At 37.9% G+C, this 22,579-nt stretch overlaps 1 protein-coding gene across 3 annotated transcripts in view; it reads left to right on the forward strand.

Moving 5' to 3' along the window:
• pex5la (peroxisomal biogenesis factor 5-like a) overlaps positions 1-22,579 on the forward strand; it is a 79,912-nt gene that overhangs the window by 46,690 nt on the left and 10,643 nt on the right. For 2 of the 3 annotated variants that reach the window (XM_067513835.1, XM_067513837.1), the window contains 9 exons: positions 1,183-1,392; positions 3,285-3,408; positions 4,780-4,873; positions 5,159-5,188; positions 7,406-7,501; positions 16,437-16,553; positions 18,626-18,769; positions 20,516-20,586; positions 22,156-22,374. In XM_067513835.1, coding sequence (XP_067369936.1) covers positions 1,183-1,392; positions 3,285-3,408; positions 4,780-4,873; positions 5,159-5,188; positions 7,406-7,501; positions 16,437-16,553; positions 18,626-18,769; positions 20,516-20,586; positions 22,156-22,374 — 1,105 coding nt within the window. The remainder of the gene's footprint in view (positions 1-1,182; positions 1,393-3,284; positions 3,409-4,779; positions 4,874-5,158; positions 5,189-7,405; positions 7,502-16,436; positions 16,554-18,625; positions 18,770-20,515; positions 20,587-22,155; positions 22,375-22,579) is intronic. The other variant, XM_067513836.1, reaches the window with a different exon arrangement.

The raw sequence follows: 22,579 nt of genomic DNA on the forward strand, positions 1-22,579 counted from the left end.
TCAGTTGGTTGTCATGAAACAGCAGCACGCCAATTATCCACTCATGTGTCTGCAGTTTTCAACTTCCATTGCACAAAAACCAGCCAGGGTCCTTAGAAACGAGCGAGAAAACTTTGTGTGCTCTCCAAAGAACCAGTGCATAAGAAGGTTGTTTCACTGGGATTATGAACTTGTCATCTTATTGTACCTGATCGTATCTTTCAGGTAACCAATATGTTTGTTTCTCAGTGTTTTGCTCTTACATATGTTCATAAAAATCAGGAGGCGATAAAAGAGATTATTATAAACTAACCTCCTGCATGTTAACAACAAATGTGACATAGTTAGCAACTCCAGTGCAACATCTTCAAAAATGATTGTACATATTGTACTGTATATAATACACAATATTGTATAACATCCTAACAATATTCAAATGATGCTCGGCATATTGAGAATATACTGTAGGTGCAATGTTTGCACACGTGAATATGACTACAGTCCATCTACATCACTAAACAGTATCTTCTCCATAAGTAACCAGAGGTGGCACACAGCCAACAGCGTGACATATTGTTAACTTCACTCAAACCACAACAAATCAAACTACTCAGACAGAAAATATTCAATACATAATATCTGAAAAAAATAATTGGCTGTAAATGGAACAAATCAGAGGGAGAAAGAAGGTTTAGGCAGAGTAAATATACACTACTCACAAAAATGTTAGGGAGACATTCGAGTGAAATTTATCTAAAATGTAAAAAGTTTTTATTATGAAAGTAGAGCATTTAGGTAGCATGCAATGATAATTTCTTCATCTCAGACAATTTATTGAGGAATGTACGAGCAGCAGCAAATTTAGATGCTGCACTAAACTTGTTACAACAAAAAAGGAAGGTTTCCAAACAATGCTGAATCTCAAAGACCAGTTTGTGTGAGTGTTCGTGTGATCACTCGAGTAAGTGACCAATCTCTTGTCATAATCACAAATTCAAGCTTGAACTTAATGAATTTAAAGGAAGAAATGTCCCAGATGGCCATCATTTACAAAACAAGGGACTTTAAAACATACAACATAACATTTCTTATGTAAACAACCCCCCCCCCCATGAGCATGTTGGTATTTGCTCTTGGTTAGCATCACATTCCCACCAAATCCTGAACAAATTAAAACCTAACCTAGTATTATCTCTCTCACAGTTCTGTCTTCAACACTGGACCTGCTGGATCTCAGTGAACCTGGTGAGAGGAGGAACAGCAAGGACAAGAAGAGTCCCCTTTCATCCCGGGGTGACAGCCAGAAGAACAACACTCACAGGAAGAAAACAGATGAGACGGAGCTGATCCAGGTGGAAGTTGAACAGACAGGACCAAGCATGAGAACCCCAGAAAGGGCATCACTAGACTCAGGTAGAGTCAGTCTGCAAATTTAGATTCATCAAACAACCATTACATTGGTCATGCAAATTTGTCAGAAAACAGCTGCTTATAATTTGGGGATATTTTATGAAAAACCACTATATTACCAGAACAAACTTCTGAGGACATGACCTCAGTGCAGCTATAGCAGCTACAGAACTTACCAAACTAAATGGACTAAATGTTCAGTCCTTTGTAATACAAGATGTAACATAGGCTGTATTAATAAAGTTTATATTATTTAATACTTTATATTGTATGCATGCATATTGATGCATATTGTATTTAAATACAATATGCATCATATGCATCTAAAAATTCTGAACTCTGAAATACTCTTTCACCTCTTGGTTTCTCAAGAGCCTAATTCTTCTGTCAACCTCCGACTCTGACTCCCATCACCCCCTGTGGAAATGACCACACGCATGTTACTGACAGGACATGGAAGAAACAACGACAATTTACCTTAATGAAAGGAATGAACCTATGACATTAAGAGGAAATGGCCTGTTACGTTTCTCTCTGCTCAGTTAAAGGCTTCATTGAGAACTAATTATGCAGAGTGAGCCATACTACAGTGTAGTGAATAATTCATAGCAGTGAGATTGATTATAACCCCGGCATCATTTACAAGCATAAACAACTTATCCTGTGGGAAGGTGTTTTTTGTTTTGACACCCACATTACTTACTGTCTGCATGATTTTAACAAATTGTTTGCCAAAAATAATACATTAGTCAATGAAAAACAGTACTAAAGGTTTTTTTTTTTTTTAAATAATTAATGGAAAACACTTTTAAATTACTGTTGTGGCTTAATGACAATGCAAAATTAAATTTCCTTGTTCTCTTTTACGGTCAAGAAAAGTAGTATTTGTTCAAATAACTCTCTTGCCTCCTGAACACTCTCCAGTGTGAAGCTCAAACAATAAAAAGAAAAGTTCATTGATGGCTAAAATAACTATATTAGCAGTAACCTTTAAAAATCCATGACATCCATGACAAAATTTATTATATTTTTGTCAGTGAATAATGTAAAAAATAAACAAAGGGACAAATGTGAAATTATTGTTTTAATGCAAAGTCTTATTCAACAACGTGCTCAAATCAGCAAAATCATAAACTATAGTCCAAAATAATCTTGTTTAAAAGTTGATGTAGGCCCACAAAACTGTGCACTGCTATTAATAAGAGAGATCTTGCACCTTTTAAATTACTATAGATTACTGAGAAACGGGTGTATTTTAGACAGACTCTGTGTGATTTGACCTCATAGTACTGGTTATGTCAAAAGCTTGCTGTCTAGAATGCAAACATTAAAAGAGTCAGTATGTTACTATCAAACGTAAACTACTCTTAACTGTCCCATGGATGTTCACCAAGGAAATATCACTGTCTCCTTTGTAGCTAGCTAACTGAGACAATGAGCATTATTTTAGTGTCAAAGTGGGTTGCATTGCTCTACAGCAAACAGAACAAATGACATGGAATCAACTTTTCCACCAATCTCATTAAAATATTTGTGACATAACAGTGGGATTTTGTATCTAAGAACCGTTCAACATGTGATTCAGAGGAGCTCAGGGTTGAACCATTGTCCCTTTGGTTAGAGGACAACCCTATAAACCTACTGAGGTATAGACACCCACAGTCACTCAATGAACAATGAAAATAACACCTGTAAACATGGTAAAGGAATACACAACAAAAACACGTAGAAAACATAAAAATTAAAAATACAGGACAGAGATTAATCTAGGATTTAACTGAAAACCAGACTTAAACTATCTTTACGTTTTGTTCACTGAAGCTCGCTTGAATGTCCTTTTCTGAATGTAGTTTTACTGATATGTGTATTATTTATTATTTTTTTACCATCACCAGTTACCATTGGTTCACCGCTGGATAAATGGGAAGAGCTGAACCCAAATCCTGAGAGAAATGGCAACAGAAAATGGAAGTTGGAGAGACGAGGTTCATCTAAAAATTCATCCAATGAGTTTCTATGGTAGGTATTGTCCAGCCATCAGTGGTCTTTTGAATTTCTTTCACCATCAGCCCAATATCCATCATATCAACCATTTCTTTTAATGAATGTGTTCCAAAAAATATAAATAGTAGGCACGCAACATGTTCACTGACAATGTTTTTCAAATGCTTTTACTTTGCAGTGTCACAATAAAATATCCATTTAATTAACTGGTATAGTTATGTTTAGGCACTGAAGGCACTTTATTAAAGCTAAAGAAAGACTGCACAAGGCAGGAGGGCAGTTTAACATCCAGCCAAATCCTTTTCCCGACCTTAACTTTTTTCGTTGCCAAACCCTAAAAATACCTTGTAACTGTTCTGGGTGCAATGTGCAGATATTGAAAAACACATTAACAGTTGAATATAATTTGGGCTTTTGCAGAATGAGGTTGATTTCTGTTCAACAGAGTTGTATGTACTGATGTTATGCCCTCTGTGTGTGGGGTCATGAATGGCACCAGATGTTCTTACTGTATAGTGTTACTAAACCCAGCACGTTGTCATATCAATACCACAATAGTGACAATACATTGTCAATTTTAATGCGTAATGTTTGTGTTTGCTTATGTGCTATCATGTGGTCATTTCACATAAGGCTACAAACAGAACAAGCATAGTGACAGACTGAACCAGAAAATATGGAGCACAGATACTGCTGTCAATAAAATGTTTTAGTCATACTCTATGTTTTAGCTATATATTTGGTTTCTATTATATAGCAAGTAATTTGATTATGCTCATAAAAGATAGGGTTGAATCGTACTACTGTAATACTGTATTATGCTCAAACATTAGGATATCAATCCTATTCTCGAGTCCCTTCGCTGGCTCCCGGTCTCCTCGAGACTTCAATATTGCGTTACTTACATATCAGTGCAGTCATGGCAACACACCAGACTACCTCAAGGAGCTTATCACTCAGCAAACTTTATCCCACAATGATGAAATTTGCTGAGTCTCCTACATATCCCAGAAGTTATGGACCATGGGAGACTGAGCTTTCTGTTCAGCTGCCCCCCTCCTCTGTACCTGCTTTTAAAAAGAACCTGAAGACTTCTCTTCAAGAAAGCTTTTAAATAACTGCTCCTTGCTTTTTTAGTGTTAATGTTTATACGTTTTATGCTCCCTTTTTCATGTAGCACTTTGAGATTTGTTTTTAAATCACTATAAATACATTTATAAATTAAATGTATTAGTATTATCATTTATGATAAAATGTATCAAAATGGCATGATATAATTTAAGTCGATCATCCACTCATTTTGTACAGTAAATGTGACATGTGTCTGTATGACCTTGAGTGTGTTCTGTATCTGTTACATTTATCCCACCCGTCTGTCTCCTTTAGGTCCATAGACTGTAAAACCCAGCCAGAGCCATCAAATAAGAGCTCCTTCGAAGCAAATAGTAAACTCGAGCCAGAGTCTGCCCTAGCGTCTCAAGTAAGTGCTCTGTATGACAGGAGCTGGCAGTAATCATCAGCATTTGAAATCAACATCCATTGAAATGAAAGTTTCACACCTCTAAAACATATTGCTTTAACTGATAAATATCGCTTCATAATAGTTAAATGAAATTATGCATTTAGACTGTTTATTTAGCATCAGCACGTTAATATAGAATAACAATAGAGTATTAGTATTAAAGTGTGGTTTCAATAATAAGCCCTGCTGTGTGATTGTTTACACCATTGTTTTGTCCTAACCCCTACACTTCTTCCATTTCAGCTCAACAGGCAGTATATTAGTGGAAGACATGTAAGCCTCCCTATGCATCCTTTTGTATAATATTGAAAGACTTATACATTTGCACCGAGAAAACAGCATCACACCATCTCATAAAATTTTACTAAAAGACAAAATAAAAAGGAGGTGACTGCATTGAAGCCAAATGGCACCTTTGAGGAAAACCAGATATACTGTTGACTTTAAGATTGTTCCTTTGTGGTGCTACAAGGTCCAAATGTCAAGCGCTTTCCTCCTGAGTTGCTGTCTGCGTAGGTCTCCACAAAGGGTCTTGTTTAAAGATGCCATTATTAGATTAATAGCCTGTGAATTTTTCAGAAGCCTTACTCTGAGCACATTAGTGTTGATGTCATGAAGCTAGCTAAGCATACATCTACTTTTCAGCACTTTAATAAATAATAGCTTTGGGATTAAAGATCAAGGAATTGTATTGGCAAACACAACATATTTGTTTTGCTCCGGAGTTAAACAGTAGCTACTGTAGCTGACAGAGATACAGTAAAGAGTGGTTTTAGTTTTCTACTTGGCAAGCAACAAAACACTCACAAACAGGAAAATGCATGCAAAGAAGGGAGATTTGTGTTGCATGAAAACTTCATGGAAAAAACAAACACAAATACAAGTCTCAAAAATTTTACTTCAGGGAAAAATCCACCCTTATTATTGTGCGGTATTAGATATTCAAAGTTTGATGGATTGATGTTGGTTATCATGGACCATGAACAAATATTGGACACCTTGTGGCATCTGTATGACACAACAGAGTCACCTCATCTTAAGGTCCCTTGATTTGTTTGACCTTTCTTTAACCTCAAACCTCAGTTTTCATTAGTGTATCCAATGTTCTTTAAAACTCACAAACTGTAAATGTGAACTGTAAATTTGTCACTTTTGTCACTGTAAACTGCATTTGTCTCTTATCAGAATGGAAAGGAACCAAGGGAGGCAGTTCTTAGTGAATAATCTATTAATCCATTCGGTTTTGGTGTGAGATATCCTCAATTCTGCAACCAGAAAACAACAGACGTGAACTTGGTGGACATACAGTATAAATATAAATTAACAACTCCTGATCAAGGCTGTCCCTGTTATTCACAACATAGGTTTATGCTGTGCAGGATTCTGGTATTTAAAGTCCTGTTTTGGCAGAGAAAGCAGCACTTTATGTCCTACAATAAATTTCATCCTTTATACCTCACAATGACAAGTAGTGGGACTGGAAAGTCCTCTTTGTTTCAAAAACACTGGTACCAGGGCCTAAAATGAACTGGTGATACCTGCTTCTAGGTGAAAGAATCAAAACTTTTCAAAAATGTATTGTAAACAGCATTTTGGAGTGGATTTTTCCTTTAATGTTACAGCATACTCTGCTACACATCACTGTAAACATTGAGCATTGCAAATGTTGCAAAATTTTCCTTTGACACTGCATGCTTTTTGTTCTTGTAAATCGAAAATGTGGTTATCTACAATAAATGACAACATTTCTTCTGAGCTTATTAATACTAAGATTAAGTAAACTCAAATAATTCTGCATAATTGCAGTCTGAAGAGATGGTATTGTTGCAGGTTCTGGTTGGCCTGACTGCCAAGCAGCCCTCAATGGGGGATGCCACTGACTCCATACATGGAGCAGTCAATTCCTCAGTCTCAGTAAAAGATTTGCTAGCACTGGGATATAAAGAATAGTCTTTGATATTTACAGAACATTGGGTTCTGTTTCAAGTCTATGTATGAAAGGGTATCTGATAATAATTTACACCTTGTAGTTAAAGGGGTAGGTTAAAGTGAATTCATGTAATTTCAGAGCAATATCAAAGTATGAAACAGAGGGGCTGCAAGCTTCACAGTTTGATTTTGCATGTGGGTTGCTGTGCGGTGGAAAGTGAAACAGACACTGGATGAGTAGCATGCCATTCAAATGAGTGGTGGGGCTGGGGGGAGGGGGTGAGATGCTGACAGTACTGATTCTACTGGCTTTCCTGAGCATGTCAGAGGCTTTGTCGAGGCAGGGATATTTACTCGTCCCTGAAAAAGCAGAGACGGCTGACCCTGCACACTCTCCCTGCCTGTCTCTCCCTCTGGCTGATCGTGTATATGTGGGTGATGTGCTGTGTATGTTGATGTGTGCGTGCGTGAGTGTTTGTGATGTTCTGTAGGAATGTGCAATGGATTTTGTATGTGCATAAATGTACTGTATATATAATGAAGTGTGTTTGTGTGTGACAGGCTCGCCTAACGAAGGAGCAGCGTTGGGGCAGCGCCCTCCTGTCCCGACATCAGTCCCTGGAGGAGGAGTTTGAGCGAGCCAAGGCTGCCGTTGAGGTAAGCAGAGTGCTGCAGTACATCTCACATCTGTCACATGTCAGTGAAGAGCCATCACATTGCTAACTTTTAATAAGTCTTAACAGTAAAAGTAAGTTGGTTTTTTAAATATTAACCAGCAAAACTTTGTCTCACCTGTGCAATAGAAGCATGAGAAAACAGGTTTCCATCCAAATTCAGCGCAATTTTCAGTGAATTGCAGGAAAAACTGCAAAAGGAAATGTTAATACTAAAATGAAGAGTTTTTTTAGACTTCAGTAAACAGCTGCAGAAGAAGAAGACACAACCAGGTGATGTAACACAAAAAAAATACAGTCTTTCTATAGTGGAGGGTTATGTAACATGATTCATAAATTTAAAGATGAATTCATTATTTCTGTACTTCTGCACTTTGCTGAATTTTCCTTTTATAAATATGTCTAGTTTTTAGTCTTGCAATAATGTTTTCTGTGTACTTTTTGGCACTTCTGCACATGCAGAAAATTGTCCATTGAACATTTCAAACACTTCTTTATTGTTGTTATCGTGTGTTTACTAACTAGTTTACTAACCCTAACCTAACCCTGATGTTTTTCTGCTGAAACCTAGCCAAACTGGGGCCATTTTGGCTCCATTTTAAGGAACAGTATGCAGATTTTGTAGTGTCAAAGGGGGCACAGCACTATTTCAGTTACAAACAACCTCTAGTTGTCATGAAAGTGTCACAAAACAAAGTTGTTGAGAGCTTTTTCTATTATTTTATTTGGCAAAGGACTTCACTGTTTAAAAGAAAATAGCCTGAAATCCCAACTTTATGAAATATGGATGAACAAATCCCCTGATTCCTTTATAGAAATATTCAAATAAAGAACTGTAATAAAGTGAGAATTCTCTGAACTTCACACCAAGAAAACTTTTTTTTAATATCACACTTCCAATATCATTGCTCATGTAGCCTCATAATCGCTCCTGCAATTTAAATATCTACCTGAAGCCCTGTGGAGCCGATTTCCATTTGACTCATTCAGCCCTTTTATCTCTTTGTCTAATGATCGCTATTGTGCTTCCTGCAGTGTAATCCCTGTACCCCTTTGGTGCTAGCTGACAGTTTAATAGTCCATGTTGAATTCACACACACAAAGTTCACAGGATGTTTGACCCAGAAAATTATTCACGACTCTCTGTTGGCTAACAATAGGAAGGTAAATAGGTCAGCCATTTTATGGCCAGACATATCAGATTTCACGGGGGATAGAGAAGGTACAGTAATTAGATATGCCTGGATTCATCGTAGGACTGTGCATCGACACACTGCACGTGCAGAGCTGTGAAGTACAGTATGATGTTCTCATGCTGACAGGCTCATGATAGAGTTATGCCATAATTATTACATGGAAAATTACTTGAAAACTTCTTTGCAGGAAGAATAACCTTTTGTTTGAGAATCAAAAAGTTTTCATCACCTTTCCCTCTTCGGTGCAGCTGTTACCATTTGTTTCACTGATTAAATCGTCAAGTCAAAATGAGATGTTTCATCCAACCAATAAGTACTTTTCTTCCCAATTTGCAATAAGATTGGACACTTGCAGTTTCTTGTACTTTTTTCTTTGGAGCTGAAGATATTTTTAGTTAAGGTTCATTACATAGGTCCAACAACTGCTACCTAAGTGAAAAAAGCAAAGTTTCAGTGGTGTTCAGGAGTTTAGATCATAACAGACACAGCCAGGAAAGTTTTCTTTTTAACACACTTTACCACTCAATGGACATTTACCAGAAACTGTGAGCAAGCCCTGCTCTATTGAGTTACTTTAGCTTTACTGAGGTCAACAGCAGACTGTTGCACACTGGACTATGTTTAATGGTCAATAAATAATTGAGCGGGGACAGGAATATAGTGAGAAAGTGAGAGGAGCGACTGCAGAGGATTCAGACGCCTCGCATGGGAATCCCATCACAAACTTAGCAATGATGTCAAAGCTTGTGTAAGACATAAAAAGCATCCTCCCCAAATAATTGTACAGTTTGAGTACATGTGTCGGCCTGAGAGCAGTTAAGTAATGAGAGTCTAAGATGCTCCTGAAAAAAATGTCTGCGCATGGTACATTGATTTGTAACGGTATCTCACAGTTTCGATCGAGCAGCTTGAGTGCTGGCCTCCACTTCAGGGAAGCTCTTATGCAAGTGGTCTGCCATTTGGCTTCAACTGCCAATGTCAAAGCCCACAATCAGATCATTTCCACTTAAGTAGCTGTGCATATGCATGCTTGTTCATACTTATAACAAAATGGAGGTAGAGACAGCTCAGATGGCAGAGAGAACATTAAATCAGCACCTCGCCTGTCTGCCAATTCGTTCAATTAGATGAAGCAGCCAAATGTTAGAAAATTAGGACACAAAGAAGGAGCAGACAAGAAAGTAGGCTTCAAAATATTAGCCATTTCACAAAGCACTGATGAGAAGTTGCAGGTTTTATGCTTTTATACATAAAAAACATTGAAAAAGGAAGAAAAAAAATGACATTAGTATTAGAAAGGAACTCAGCTTTGAATTTAAACAGAGAGGCTGACTAAGAGAGTTTCTGTGTAGGTAAGGAAGTGTTCATGTCACATGAGGACACTGCCAATTACTCTAGGCTGATGACAATGTAATGTTTTCATTAAATTGAGAACCACTGAAACGGCTGCAGGGTAAATTGTGACCACAGGGAACAATGTTTTGGCTGTGGGGGATGAGGAAGAGCTCCCACAGTGATGATAAAGATGAGATGAAGGTGACTGTGTGGCCTCTTGTTTGATTAAAACTGCAGCAGGTTTACTTTTATCTTGCAGAATATTGGTCTGAGGTAGAATTGGTTCAGTCCAAGACAACAGAGGCAGGCAGAAGTTATAGATGCAGGCTTGTGATCAAAAGGTCAGTGGTTTTAATCCAAGGGCCTGCTGGGAAAACACGAATGGGGAAAGCAAATGAGTAATGTTTTGACCTCCCCTGGCAAGTTCTGTCAGTGTTCGCCTCGAGCAGACCACTTAACTCCAAACATTTGCAGCGGAACTAAAAGGTTTCAACATGTGAATAAGGGTGTACAAGGCATCCACCAACTACCCTTCAGGCAACCAGAAACTAGATTCATATACTGCTTAATTGTATCAACAAATTTTTTTTTTAAAGAACCGTAACGCCACATGTACCAAAATGCTGAATTTTGTAATGAAATATCTGCTTTCACTTAATGTTTGGCCATATAATTAAAAAGTAATTTATCTATTGTTTCTGACCACCTGACAATTGTAAGTCCAATATCCGCTCTCTGTTTTTGGTCCCTACCAAACCTCCGGAGGGAAATCACAGTTTCTGTGAAATGCTCCACTGTGGGCATGTGGTGTACAGAAGGGTTTTAGACTTTTTTTAGCAACAGCTGAGCAGTGATAGTGAACTAAACTAAGACTATCATTATGTCAAATCAGTTGAAAGTCACTAAATCCCTGTTAGCAATGGGATGCTTCAGATTCATGTAATCATTCTCATATGACTCACCATATGAGCCATCACTTCCACACCCTGACACACTGTTGTTTGACACACTTGTTAGAAAAATGTAATTATAGTTTTATATACTGAAATAGTCAACTCTGACTGAAGGTAGGAGATAGATTATGTTTACTTTTCCAATACTTAACTTTTTTCAAACCTTAACGAGTGTTTTTGCTGCCTAGCCCTAACCACAGACAGGACATGCTGTACAACACCAATCCCAGAGTCAAAGCCCTGCACTTACCATCAGCAAAAACTTTAATAAATAATATGTATTAGACAGGTGTGCTGCAGGTGAATGCTGATAAGAATATGTGAAAGCACCTTGAATTTAACATAATTTATTACCAGGCTGGAACATATCACAACATTGTTCATGTGTCATAAATTCCCAGTACATTGCAATTTCTGAGATTATCAACCACAAAAAAGTCCAGGCTATGTCCTGGCCACAGTAGCTCTTGTTATCACAGACATCCATAGAGTGTGTAATTGCTGTTAGTGACATTATCGGGAGTCCAGCTTCCTATTTTTATTTCGCTGACCAAGGACTTGGCCTGCACGACAGTGCAGCGGGTGGCTCATTAACATTACAGGCCAAGCCAGCCTGGTTCTGGAGATGACAATAGTTTGTTTTTGCTTTTTTCGGCAAGGCTGCTCTTTGTCACGGGTAAAAAAAGAGATTTTTTTTTTGGTCTACAGCTTTTCAAAACAGAATATCATGAATGACAGATTTGTGTAAATCTAGACACAAATCTTCAACAGTTTAAATACACCAGGCAGGTCTTTTGAGCAATGTGTCCTTGACTATTATGAGTTATGACAGTAGCAGTAGGGATACCAGAAAACAAGAGCTGACATGATATCGTGCAGGATAAATGGGGACTCTAAATGACCTGTAGGTGTAGATCTTAAACTGTAAGTGTAAGCGTGAATGGTTTTTTGGGTGGCAACAGACTGGTGATCTGTTCAGGGGGACACCAACCTGCAACCCTAAAGAGGATGAGCACCAAAGATAACGGAGGATGTACAAACGATTTTTATCACAATTGCTTTCTTTTATTATTCCTGTGATACTACTTCTAAAACAAACGTATTACTTTACTTTTTTATTTTTGTAGCACCTGTTTCTATGTTTTAGCGGACATAGTTTTACAAAAAAATTCTGGAAGACTACATTTGTCAGTCCTGCCAAGGATTTGTGATGTTGCAGTTGCAATGATTTATTTAACCAGTCCCCTGTGATTTCTATGCAACCTTGCATTTTAATTTAATAAAACATAATAAAACATAGCAACATGCAACAAACTTTTTTTTTGGTAAATCTGCCATTTAGGCTGCAAGAATCAAAAATAGTTCGCAAAATCCTGGAGCTACTAATTAATTCCAAACTGAATTTTTTTATTTTGTCCTTCAAGCTTATCAGATGAGTTCAGGGTCACCACAGTGGATCATTGTCTGCATGTTGATGTGGCAGTTTTTACGCCAGATGCCCTTCCTGACGCAACCCTCCCCAATTTCTACCAGGCTTGGACCAGCACTGCACAGGGGATGGGAATGGGCTGTTAGGGGTTCAGTGTCTTGCTCAGAGACATTTTGACATATAGCTGGGACCAGCTATTGAACCACTGACCCTGTGGTCAGTGGACAACTGGCTTACCAGCGGAGCTACAGCCACCCCAGAAATAATACTGAAATATTTTGACAAAATGTAAATATGTTTTTTTATTTAAGTAGGTGACACCAATATCCTTGCTAAATATATAAATCCTCTATTTTTGTCCATAATGTTTTCATAAAATGTTCCTTCCCCTCACCCCAACCCCTAGTTCATTTCCAAGCAGTAGTGACATGTTTGGCACCAGGAAGCACTCTGCATTGAATCCATTTCACATAACACTCCATCAGAGCTGCTGAAATCAGAGTCACAGCTAAAGGTTCACATCAGTGATACACAGAATATAAATTACCTCACTGTATCTTGCCTTGTTCAATATAATTAAACTGCCAGTGCCACTGTTGAAGAAAAAAACTTTCATAGCATTATAGAGGAATATGATTACATTTCTTGCAAATTAAAACATACTCCTATATATACTCAATTTTGCAAGCAATTTGCTGCGGTCCATGGTGCATCTAAGGAGCAAACTAGATATAAATCAGATGAGGCCAACTTATTGTCTATAAGGTGCAAATAATAAGATCATGTACAGTGCAAACACAGTCCACAGCATGATAAGCAGTAATGAAATTATATTTATTATGGAAATGAGAACAATGGCAACAGTACAAGAACCGTGATTGTAAAGCTAAGGATGACAACAGTCTGCGTGAGGGTTTTGTCATGCACACACACACACACACACACACACACACACGCACATACACTACATGCTAACAGTGGTGGAAAGAAACCATTTATATCAACTTCTGTAATGTATTTGCAGTGAGTACAAATTTGAGTTGTAGTAAAGTACTTGTATTTTACTATGACAGTTGATTTTTATGTTTACTTTCTTCCAGCCTTTCCACTTCATCTTAAAGGGAAAAGTTGTACTTTTCTACGCGTTTTTATTTCTGTTAAACTACCTAAAAATATAAAAGCAATTTCAAGACAGCTCCAGCTTGACAGCTACATCATGAAAATGCTTGAACGTTGTACACACTTATTTCCATGAAGTTAGACTTCAGTGTAGTTCAACACCAGGCAAGATGGCCTTGTCATAACAAGATACACTCTTAAAGATATTCATATATGTCACAGTTGTATACTGGCTGCAATTAAATAATTTAAACATTTCTGAGATCTCGTAACTCAAAGTTAAAATAATTTTTATTAAAATATGATATATCACAAACTGATCACATATGTCCCTAGATAATAACAGGCCCACCAGCAGTGAACTGACACTGTTTTTAATCCCTGCTTATGATATGTAGGACTTATAGCCTAACTTTTGCTTCCCTTTATGTATTTCCTACACCCCAGGATCTCTGACTGCACTTCCTGACAGAGGAAGCAGAGAAGGTTCACCTTCAGGCAATTTGTCTGAGAGTCAGCAGCCTGCAATTACCTGACATTTCTCACCATCAGGGGCCACACTGTGGCTTCTGTGTCAATCATAAGACTCTAAAGATGTGGAGACAAGACTTCTGATATAAACAGATGTTTACAGTAGATCTTTCAGACCTGGCTCTTTCCTACAGTGTCACAACACACACGTACTGTACACAGCACAGTCATGTACTTAGACCTTTCTAACTATAGAGGCCTCAATAAGTCACAGAAGGCTGTTCTGTTTGACATTATTCACCCTAGTTTACCCTGCTATCACACAAAGACAGCCAAGAATCATGAAAAACTCCACTGTTGCAACTGCATGGTTAAAATCAGGCATGATGTTACTGTACTTTCAACTATAGTGCTAAACCTAAATGTTAAGTTCAAAGTACTGTGTGTAGAGTTCATATGTAGACAGACAAAGGACTAAACAGAAAAGTTTTCCAAACATTCCATTCTAAGATAAATCAACTCTATTTCACTCTGAATTAATACGGTAACATTGTTAGTAGGTAATATACCTCGGTAACAAATGCACGCTACACTTTTCAGATATTTATTATTTATTTGCAAAAAATTTTAAAACCATTTACCATTGTCATTTCACTTCACAATTATGTACCACAAATCCCAATAAAATACATTTACATTTGAGGTTTAAACGTTACAAAATGTGAAATTTCAAAATTTCAAGGGGAATGTATACTTTTGCAAGGCACTGTAAACACTCAAACACAACTAAAGAAGGGTTATAAGTATATGTGAACCGTAAAAAAATGAAAATAAAAAAAAGCCACCAACAAGACCTATATTTCACAGATATGGAATGAAGTATAACTGCAGAGGGGAACAGGTTTTTAGCATCTACAACATCATCAACAGACTCCACAGAGCTCAGAGGCAGAGTGCATATGTATTTGTACGTAAGATGCCAGATGTTTGGAGATTCTATAGATACCTTCAGTCCAAAGCGCTCATCTTTGCTATCAAAACAAACAATAAAACTCAAAAGGTAGTTTTTATGTATGGATCATGGTTATATTAGCTGAAGTTGCACTCCATTCTGCCTCTGCGTTGTCTTTTGACTGTGTCTTACTAATCTTTTTCTCTACCTTTGTCACTGCCTAACCTGATTAGGTATACAGACATGCCCACACAACCATTACTTAGTGTAATCCAACAGTGGGTTTTAGTACAAATAAATAATTTCTTCAATTTTCTCAAGTCATAAAATGATGCAAACTCATCATGCAACAAATAATACTGTGATTATGCTGTAACAGTTAACTGCACAGCATAGACTGTTTCACACACTGTCAGCACTGTTGATTGCGTGTACAAGTATTTCTGGCAACAGATTAATGGAAAGATGCACACTTAGCATGTTATAATCTCTTATATTAAATTCTTCACAGAGCTGTTGCTGAATATTTCTCCAGATTGTTCATAGCTGTGAAGCATTAGCAGAATATTACGCTTGATATAAACCAGGTGTTCATTGAATAACAAATGTTTTTTATGAAGTGTAAAGACAATGATTTCTAAATTTGCTGATGACACATGCAACTCTTATGTTCACTGGAATTTTGAAAGCAAAACTGTGAGCATAAGAAGATTGAGGACACTAGCTATTTGAATAACCTAAATTAGTAACTAATGTAAATGTATATCTAATACATGACTCTCTAGGCTTTGGTTTACTGTTGGATAGAAAATAAGAAGCTGGTAAATGAGAAAGTGGATTGTCTGGTCAACGGATAGGTTCGCTTCAAGATTCTGTCACCTAATTGAAATGTCAGCAAATAACAGTTAAAATGTCAAAGTAATAGAGCCTTTAAAGCCCTGAAGTGACATTTTTAACCACATAAATGTGAAGACTATTTGCGTGCATAATTAAATTTTTTCTCCTTTAAATGTAATATAAGCCTTTGTGCATTTCTTAACTGATTGTGTTATATTAAATACAGCCCTGTTTACCTGCTGCATCATCAAATATTACTATCAACTAATTTAAACAATAATTCTTGTAAGTTTGGAAGTGGTGTTTAATATTTATATTTTAATGGCCTGTCAGCCAGTTTGAAAGTGGAAGCAGATACTGATGCCATGTGGAGCAGGAACTCATGTGGCTTCAGATGAATGTTCCTTTAAGCTCTGCTTCAACTTGTAAATGTGATGATTCATCAGAAATGTGGAGCTTTAAGTTACAGCCTAACGTGACATTTACAGCTGTTCTGTAGATTGATGGTAAATTACAGGAGCTGCTGTTCTGCAGCGTTTTAATCACTCATTGTCTCCTCTCACCTTTCTCAAAATATCCATCCTCCATCCTTTCATCATGTCCTACTCTTTCTCTGTTATTCGTAGTCAGATACAGAGTTCTGGGATAAGATGCAGGCGGAGTGGGAAGAGCTCGCTCGGCGGAACTGGCTGACGGAGAATGAGCAGGGGCAGATTCCCTCAACTGTCTGTCCACACGAGAAGGTCACTATCATTAAACTGTTACAATGTGAAGAAACTGTTTGTGAAACTTTTACCTACACACTGCTCTTCAGCTCATAAACAAAAATCGGTTTCCACCTAAAGTAACATGGTAACTGTTGCGGGACATGACCACCATCTTGTGAGGTATGCCCTCTGTTTACCTGTGCCTGTGGTTAGAATGAGTTTGTTTACATTCTTCAAATTTGATGAAGATGGGTAAAGATGAAGAAAATGAAAGAGGACCCTACCATAATCAATAATACAGTAGCAATAGTGTTTTAAAACTCCAATACTTGTAAATACATGAACAGTTTTCCAGTGAATCTATGCAAGAGCTGCTGATTCACAAGCCAGCAAACTGACAGATTATAGTCGTACCCACGATAGTACGGTGGCCTGACCTCTCGTGACCTATAGAGCTCCGGATGTCACATGATTAATGTGTATGGAGCAGATGGCACTGGTATGGATTTAAGTCCTAAGATTCAGTGCACATTTCCAATTCCAAATAAACTGAACACAGTCAGAAACTCAATGGATTACACATTTCTGACTCTTACAATTTGCCTGGAGTGTTTGCAGAGATATAGAAACAGACAGAATTTACATGACCTGTAGCTCCAGCTTAAGCTACATTAGTTCTCCTTGCACTGTATTCACAGATACAAAGATGCTGGATAAAAAAAGTCCATACATGGCAATGTTCTACAAAGTTTACAAAGTCACTTTAACTCATACATTCCTTTTTATTGTATGAATAAACTGTTTACACAGTCTATGTTTAGATGTAGAAGGAGGTTACCAGTGTCACCTATACCTTCAAAATCATGCTGTCAGGGATTTTTCTTTTTTTTTTTTAAATAAGCAAACCAGAGGGTGCCAGAAATGTCTCAGCCTCTATTCTTCCTTTGTTGGATGTTATAATAGAAGTTTAGCATTACAGGTTAATCATGTACATGTCATTACTCCTGCCAAGATGACGACATCATCATTTGACAGATGAATTCTGGGACTGCATGACATCATGTGCTCGAGCTCTAATGTTCAGAATCCTGACAGGAACTCAAAACACTTGGCACCTCACAAGATGGTGCTGGCATCCCTACATGGTACACAGCACATAGTTTTCATATCGACATGCTTGTTTTTGCATACTGCCTACAATATCCTGTATCAGTTGGAATACACCCACCCACCTACTACTAATTCAGTAAGTAATACATTATATCTCATTAGTCCAACCTGTGCACAAGCCAAAATGTAAAAACAACAATTTATTGGACTTATATTGTCACCATGCAATTACAAAGCAAACATTGAAACTCAGTGTCACAGGAACTCATTCAACTCTGCATAAAACTAAACCTGAGGCTACAAATGTTAAATGTCCAGCAGCCCTTTTTCCCTTTTGCTATTATATGATTTGAAGCAACCACAGCATACCCAAACAGAAAACAGTGACTTTTCACAGCTGTTCAGAACCAAAAACTGCCATGCTTCCTGGTGGGGTTTTAAAAGTTATCCAGCATCCAAGTTATAAAACTTCAACAAAAGGTTACTTTTTACTTTAAATGTCTTGTTTCTTTTCAAACCTTCTAGAGTCAAAGCACATGTATAATATAAGTGCTTCAGCCTACTCATAACATCACTACTGATAATAAAAACTAATGTTTGTGAGTTTCAGAGGGAAGAGCATGTGGCTCAGCAGTAAACTTTCCCCATCAGCTGAACTTACTATATAGGGATATTACAGGAGATCTGGGCGGCTTTTTCCCAGTGCAGGGCCAGTTCTTCAAGAAGGCTGTTTCAAAGTCATCATGCTCAGAAGCAGGCAACAAAACACCAGGGTAATCACAGCGTGAAAATGCAAGGTTTAACATTTAAAGAGAACAGACAAACCCCAGGGAGCTGAGTCCAGGTTTGATGTGAAGCAAAGAAGATCGATTCTTACAGCTGGAGCTTTGCTTAAATATACAGCAACACAGGACAGTTGCCCTGGTTTGAATATGAAAGAGAGAAACTGACATTGCCACTATCCCTGTTTTTTATTTTTTGTTATTTTCTGCTGACAGGGTTACTACTTCCACACAGATAATCCTTATAAGGACTTGTCTAACGCATTTGAAGAGGGACTAAAGAAGTCTCGAGAGGGAGATTTGCCAAACGCTGTGCTTATGCTGGAAGCGGCTGTCTTGCAAGACCCTCATGATTCAGAGGTGAATTCATTTAGCACACACACACATTAACACACACATTGTGTTCTGTCTTAATTTAAGCAGTCAGGTTGACCATGCCAACATTTGTATTTACAGCCGGGGATGTGTATTCAAAAGAGAGAGAGTAGTACATACCTTCAAAGCACAGATGGCAAATGAAACTGCAAGGCTGCACTGGTCAACTAGACAGGAGCCGTTTGGTTTTCAGTGCATCCTAAACCCCAATCCAACCTTACTCTACCTCATGATAAAAGCTAGACAGGAAACTAGAAGGCAGATTCATTAAGTTGCACTCTCAAGCTTGACACTGATGGTCAAATCAGTTTACTGTAGCCAAAATACTCAAGTTGCTCATACTCTTGAAGACAATTTCCATCTGCCCAGTGAGCTGAATAATAGCTCATTTGGCAGATTTTTTTCTCCCTGTTTGCATTCACACCGTTTCAAAAGAAGTGACCTCTCTGCAGGCTGAAAGAGCAAAGCCATCATACAAAGTACTTTCGAAATCCCCTGGAATATACAGAAATGTGCCAGTTATTCCGAGGAGAGGATTATCCCGAGGTGTATGGAACTAATACGATTCCAAAATTCCTCCTAGGGTGCTTAGTGGCTTATTGCCCCACTGTGAAGACCTCTGTATCATTCAGAAATAATTTCGAAATAAAAAACAGCATCTACAGAGATTAACTTTAAAACTGGTTACTAAACCTGTCCTTACAGACACAAAATAAAGAGAAGTAATCTAATAATCTCACATTTGGATTTAGGGTTAGTTACGTCATTTTCTACCCTCTTGTGCTGATCACGGGTACTTTCTGTTTACCTGACGTGGGCCAGCACGGGCATACACAACCACCATGTCTCTCTCACAAATTCAAGTTTACTGAGCAAAATCTCAACAATTTTCACCATTTAGAGCAAATATTTTAGAAAAATCAAGAAATCACTTTTCAAGTGAAAATGCCAAAAAATATGATATTTTACAGTAAAATCAACAAGGCAATTAATTGAGAACATTATTAAAACTTAGAGTAATTAATATTTGTCAGTCTAAAAACCTATAATAAGATATATTACGTCAGCATCTTCTTATATAAGCAGGACTGCAACTGCATTTTTATTTTGACTGATTATTCTCTATAAAATTAATAAAAGAAAAACTATTTTCCTGAGGCCAAGGCAACAAATTCAATGCCTTGTTTTGTCAGACCAACAGTCCCAACCCTAAATATGTTAAAGTTATAAAGTCTCACAAATAAATAAACTGAATTTTAAAGTAGTCTATGAATTCACTATTTTACAGTACCAATCATTCAGCTCTAAATAAATGAGGAGTCCTCACTTAAATGATCACTTCACTTGTTTAAAAGATAAACTAGAATGTCGCCAACTCATCTCTGATAGCTTATTAAATTGCTTTGTAAAGATGAGATGATTTAATTGACTTTCTGAGGGTATCTAAGGACAATCCTCCCAGCTAAACACCACCCTCATAATTGCACGCGCCCATGTTTGACCTCATGAAAGATTCACATTGCTGTATGTGGCGTGAAATTGTTCAGTGCACCGATGCTGCTATGTTGTGTTCAGTCTTTAGTCAGTTGCTGTGTGCTGGACCCCAATAATTGTGCCTGAGAGACAATGCTGAGCCACTCAAATTCTGTTTCTGCCCCATGAGAATACTGGCTATGGAGAACAGGTTTCCACCCTGCTGTTTAGTGTTACCTGTATTTTGTTTCCCTGCAGGCTTGGCAAGTGTTGGGGACCACCCAGGCACAAAATGAGAACGAACAAGCAGCAATTGTCTCCCTCCAGAGGTAGGCTGATACCACTGCATCAGAGCAATCAAAAATTTGCTGTCAGAGGTGGCAAAGCTGTCAGCTGTTCCTGCTTGGTGACACCATATGTTTGCACAAGCGGGGCTCTGAGGACATGTCATGTTAAAAGATGAAACCCTACCTATGAGGTTTCAGTTAAAAAAATTTGACAGCAGCATATTCAGCAAGAACAAAAACAAAGGCAAAAATAAATATTGATGTAAAGACTTGTTCTATTAATAGCACAAAAACTGTATTTTACTTTGACGTTAGCCAAGATCCAAAACCAGCAATTGAAGGAAAAGATGTGATTTCTCCTCCTAAAATAGAGACACTCCACGTGGATGGTGATTGCACTGAGTCCTAAATGGGAGGTGGCCCACTTTCATTCACACTGCTAAAACCAGAAATTGCACCTGTCTTGGATGTGGGGACTGACAAGTAAAGTAAAAACACAAGGACAGCCTTCAGAAAGCAGAAAGCATCCTTCCTTTCTACTGTTGTAATGATCTATGCTGTGAAAGAAAACAATGTAAGGCAAATAATTTATTTTTCAATCCCAGAATATCACTTTGTCCAACAGACTTGTGCATATTCCAGAAAATATTCAGATCTCAGGTAGTGTGTATGGTGTATATTTGACTTTGTTTATTATGTAACAGCTCCATCTGTGAAGGGAGTGTTTGGGTATGAAGTGAGATTAGATGTTTATCTGGCTATAGGCCTGTTGTCGCTACACTGGCACCACTTCAGATAGCGAGCATAATGTTACAATACTGTTGTATTCTGTTCATTTGTTTGTCACAGTGTTTGACAGAAAACTTGAAAAAAAGAAATTTGGTAAACAGATTATATAAATGGACAGCCACTTCTGTCTGAGACTGTCCCTGCAACATACAGTATGGCTGTCTGATGACTGTGCATCAAGAAAATACTGTAATACTTTCAATACTGTATTGAAAACATAGCAAACAGAACACACCCTTGTAAACATACAGTAGATTTGTGTAGTCTGAACCGAGTTTACATAATCTTCTCTTACAACACACTGGACTGGAGGTCTAATATATTTTGTTTGTCTCAGATTATAAGGGTTTTAAGGAAGTTGGCACATCATTTGTAGCAAATCCTGCTTCAAATTATCTTGATAAAAGTTAAATCTTGTTTTGGCATCTCTCCTATACTAACTAATCCAAGTCGTTCATCCAACACAGGGTTGCTCTTTTTACCCCCTTTTTAATTACAGGGGTCCTAGTGGCAGTTGTCCATATGATTTAACCAGTGTTATAACTTAAGCTCTCAATACTAACACACTCCATCTCTACCTTTTTCCTAAATGAAAACCTAATGCAAATCTAGCACTCCTGCTGACGACAGCATGCAAACCTTGTCCTCTGCAGACACAGAGCAGTTGAGGCACAACTCTGACCCTGAAATCAATAGCCTCCACGTGATGTTTCTTTACTTCAGCCTGTCCCAAATAATGCCTGTCAAAACTAGATCACCCTTTTGAAGTGTACACTTTACAACATCTCTCCTCTTCCATACCCGGGTTCTGTCTCCATTCAGGTGTTTGGAGCTCCACCCAATCAACCTCCCAGCTCTCATGGCTCTGGCCGTGAGCCTGACCAACACTGGTATGCGCCATGATGCTTGCGACGCCCTACTTCGCTGGCTGAGACACAATCCAAAGTACAAGCATCTGCTGAAGGGCAAGAACCACTTGATGGGGTCCCCAAATTCACAGCGCAGGATGTCTCATGCTCCCAACATGGGCAGGAATGAAAGGTACAATATTAAAACTGAATATCCAGAAAATCGGAGCAGGGGAAAATTGATAAAAAAAATACAACTAACTAACAACTTAAATTATTTTAGTCGTGCACAATGTGCCATGTCAGCTGTCGCTACATCTGTTAATTCCTGTAAGTCTCACTGTTAGCCACAAGGCAAAAAGCTGGGGTTCTTGGAGTTGCTTGGAGTTCCTGTAAAC

Source organism: Channa argus, chromosome 8, assembly GCF_033026475.1.
Source record: "Channa argus isolate prfri chromosome 8, Channa argus male v1.0, whole genome shotgun sequence".
Taxonomy (NCBI): Eukaryota; Metazoa; Chordata; class Actinopteri; order Anabantiformes; family Channidae; genus Channa; species Channa argus.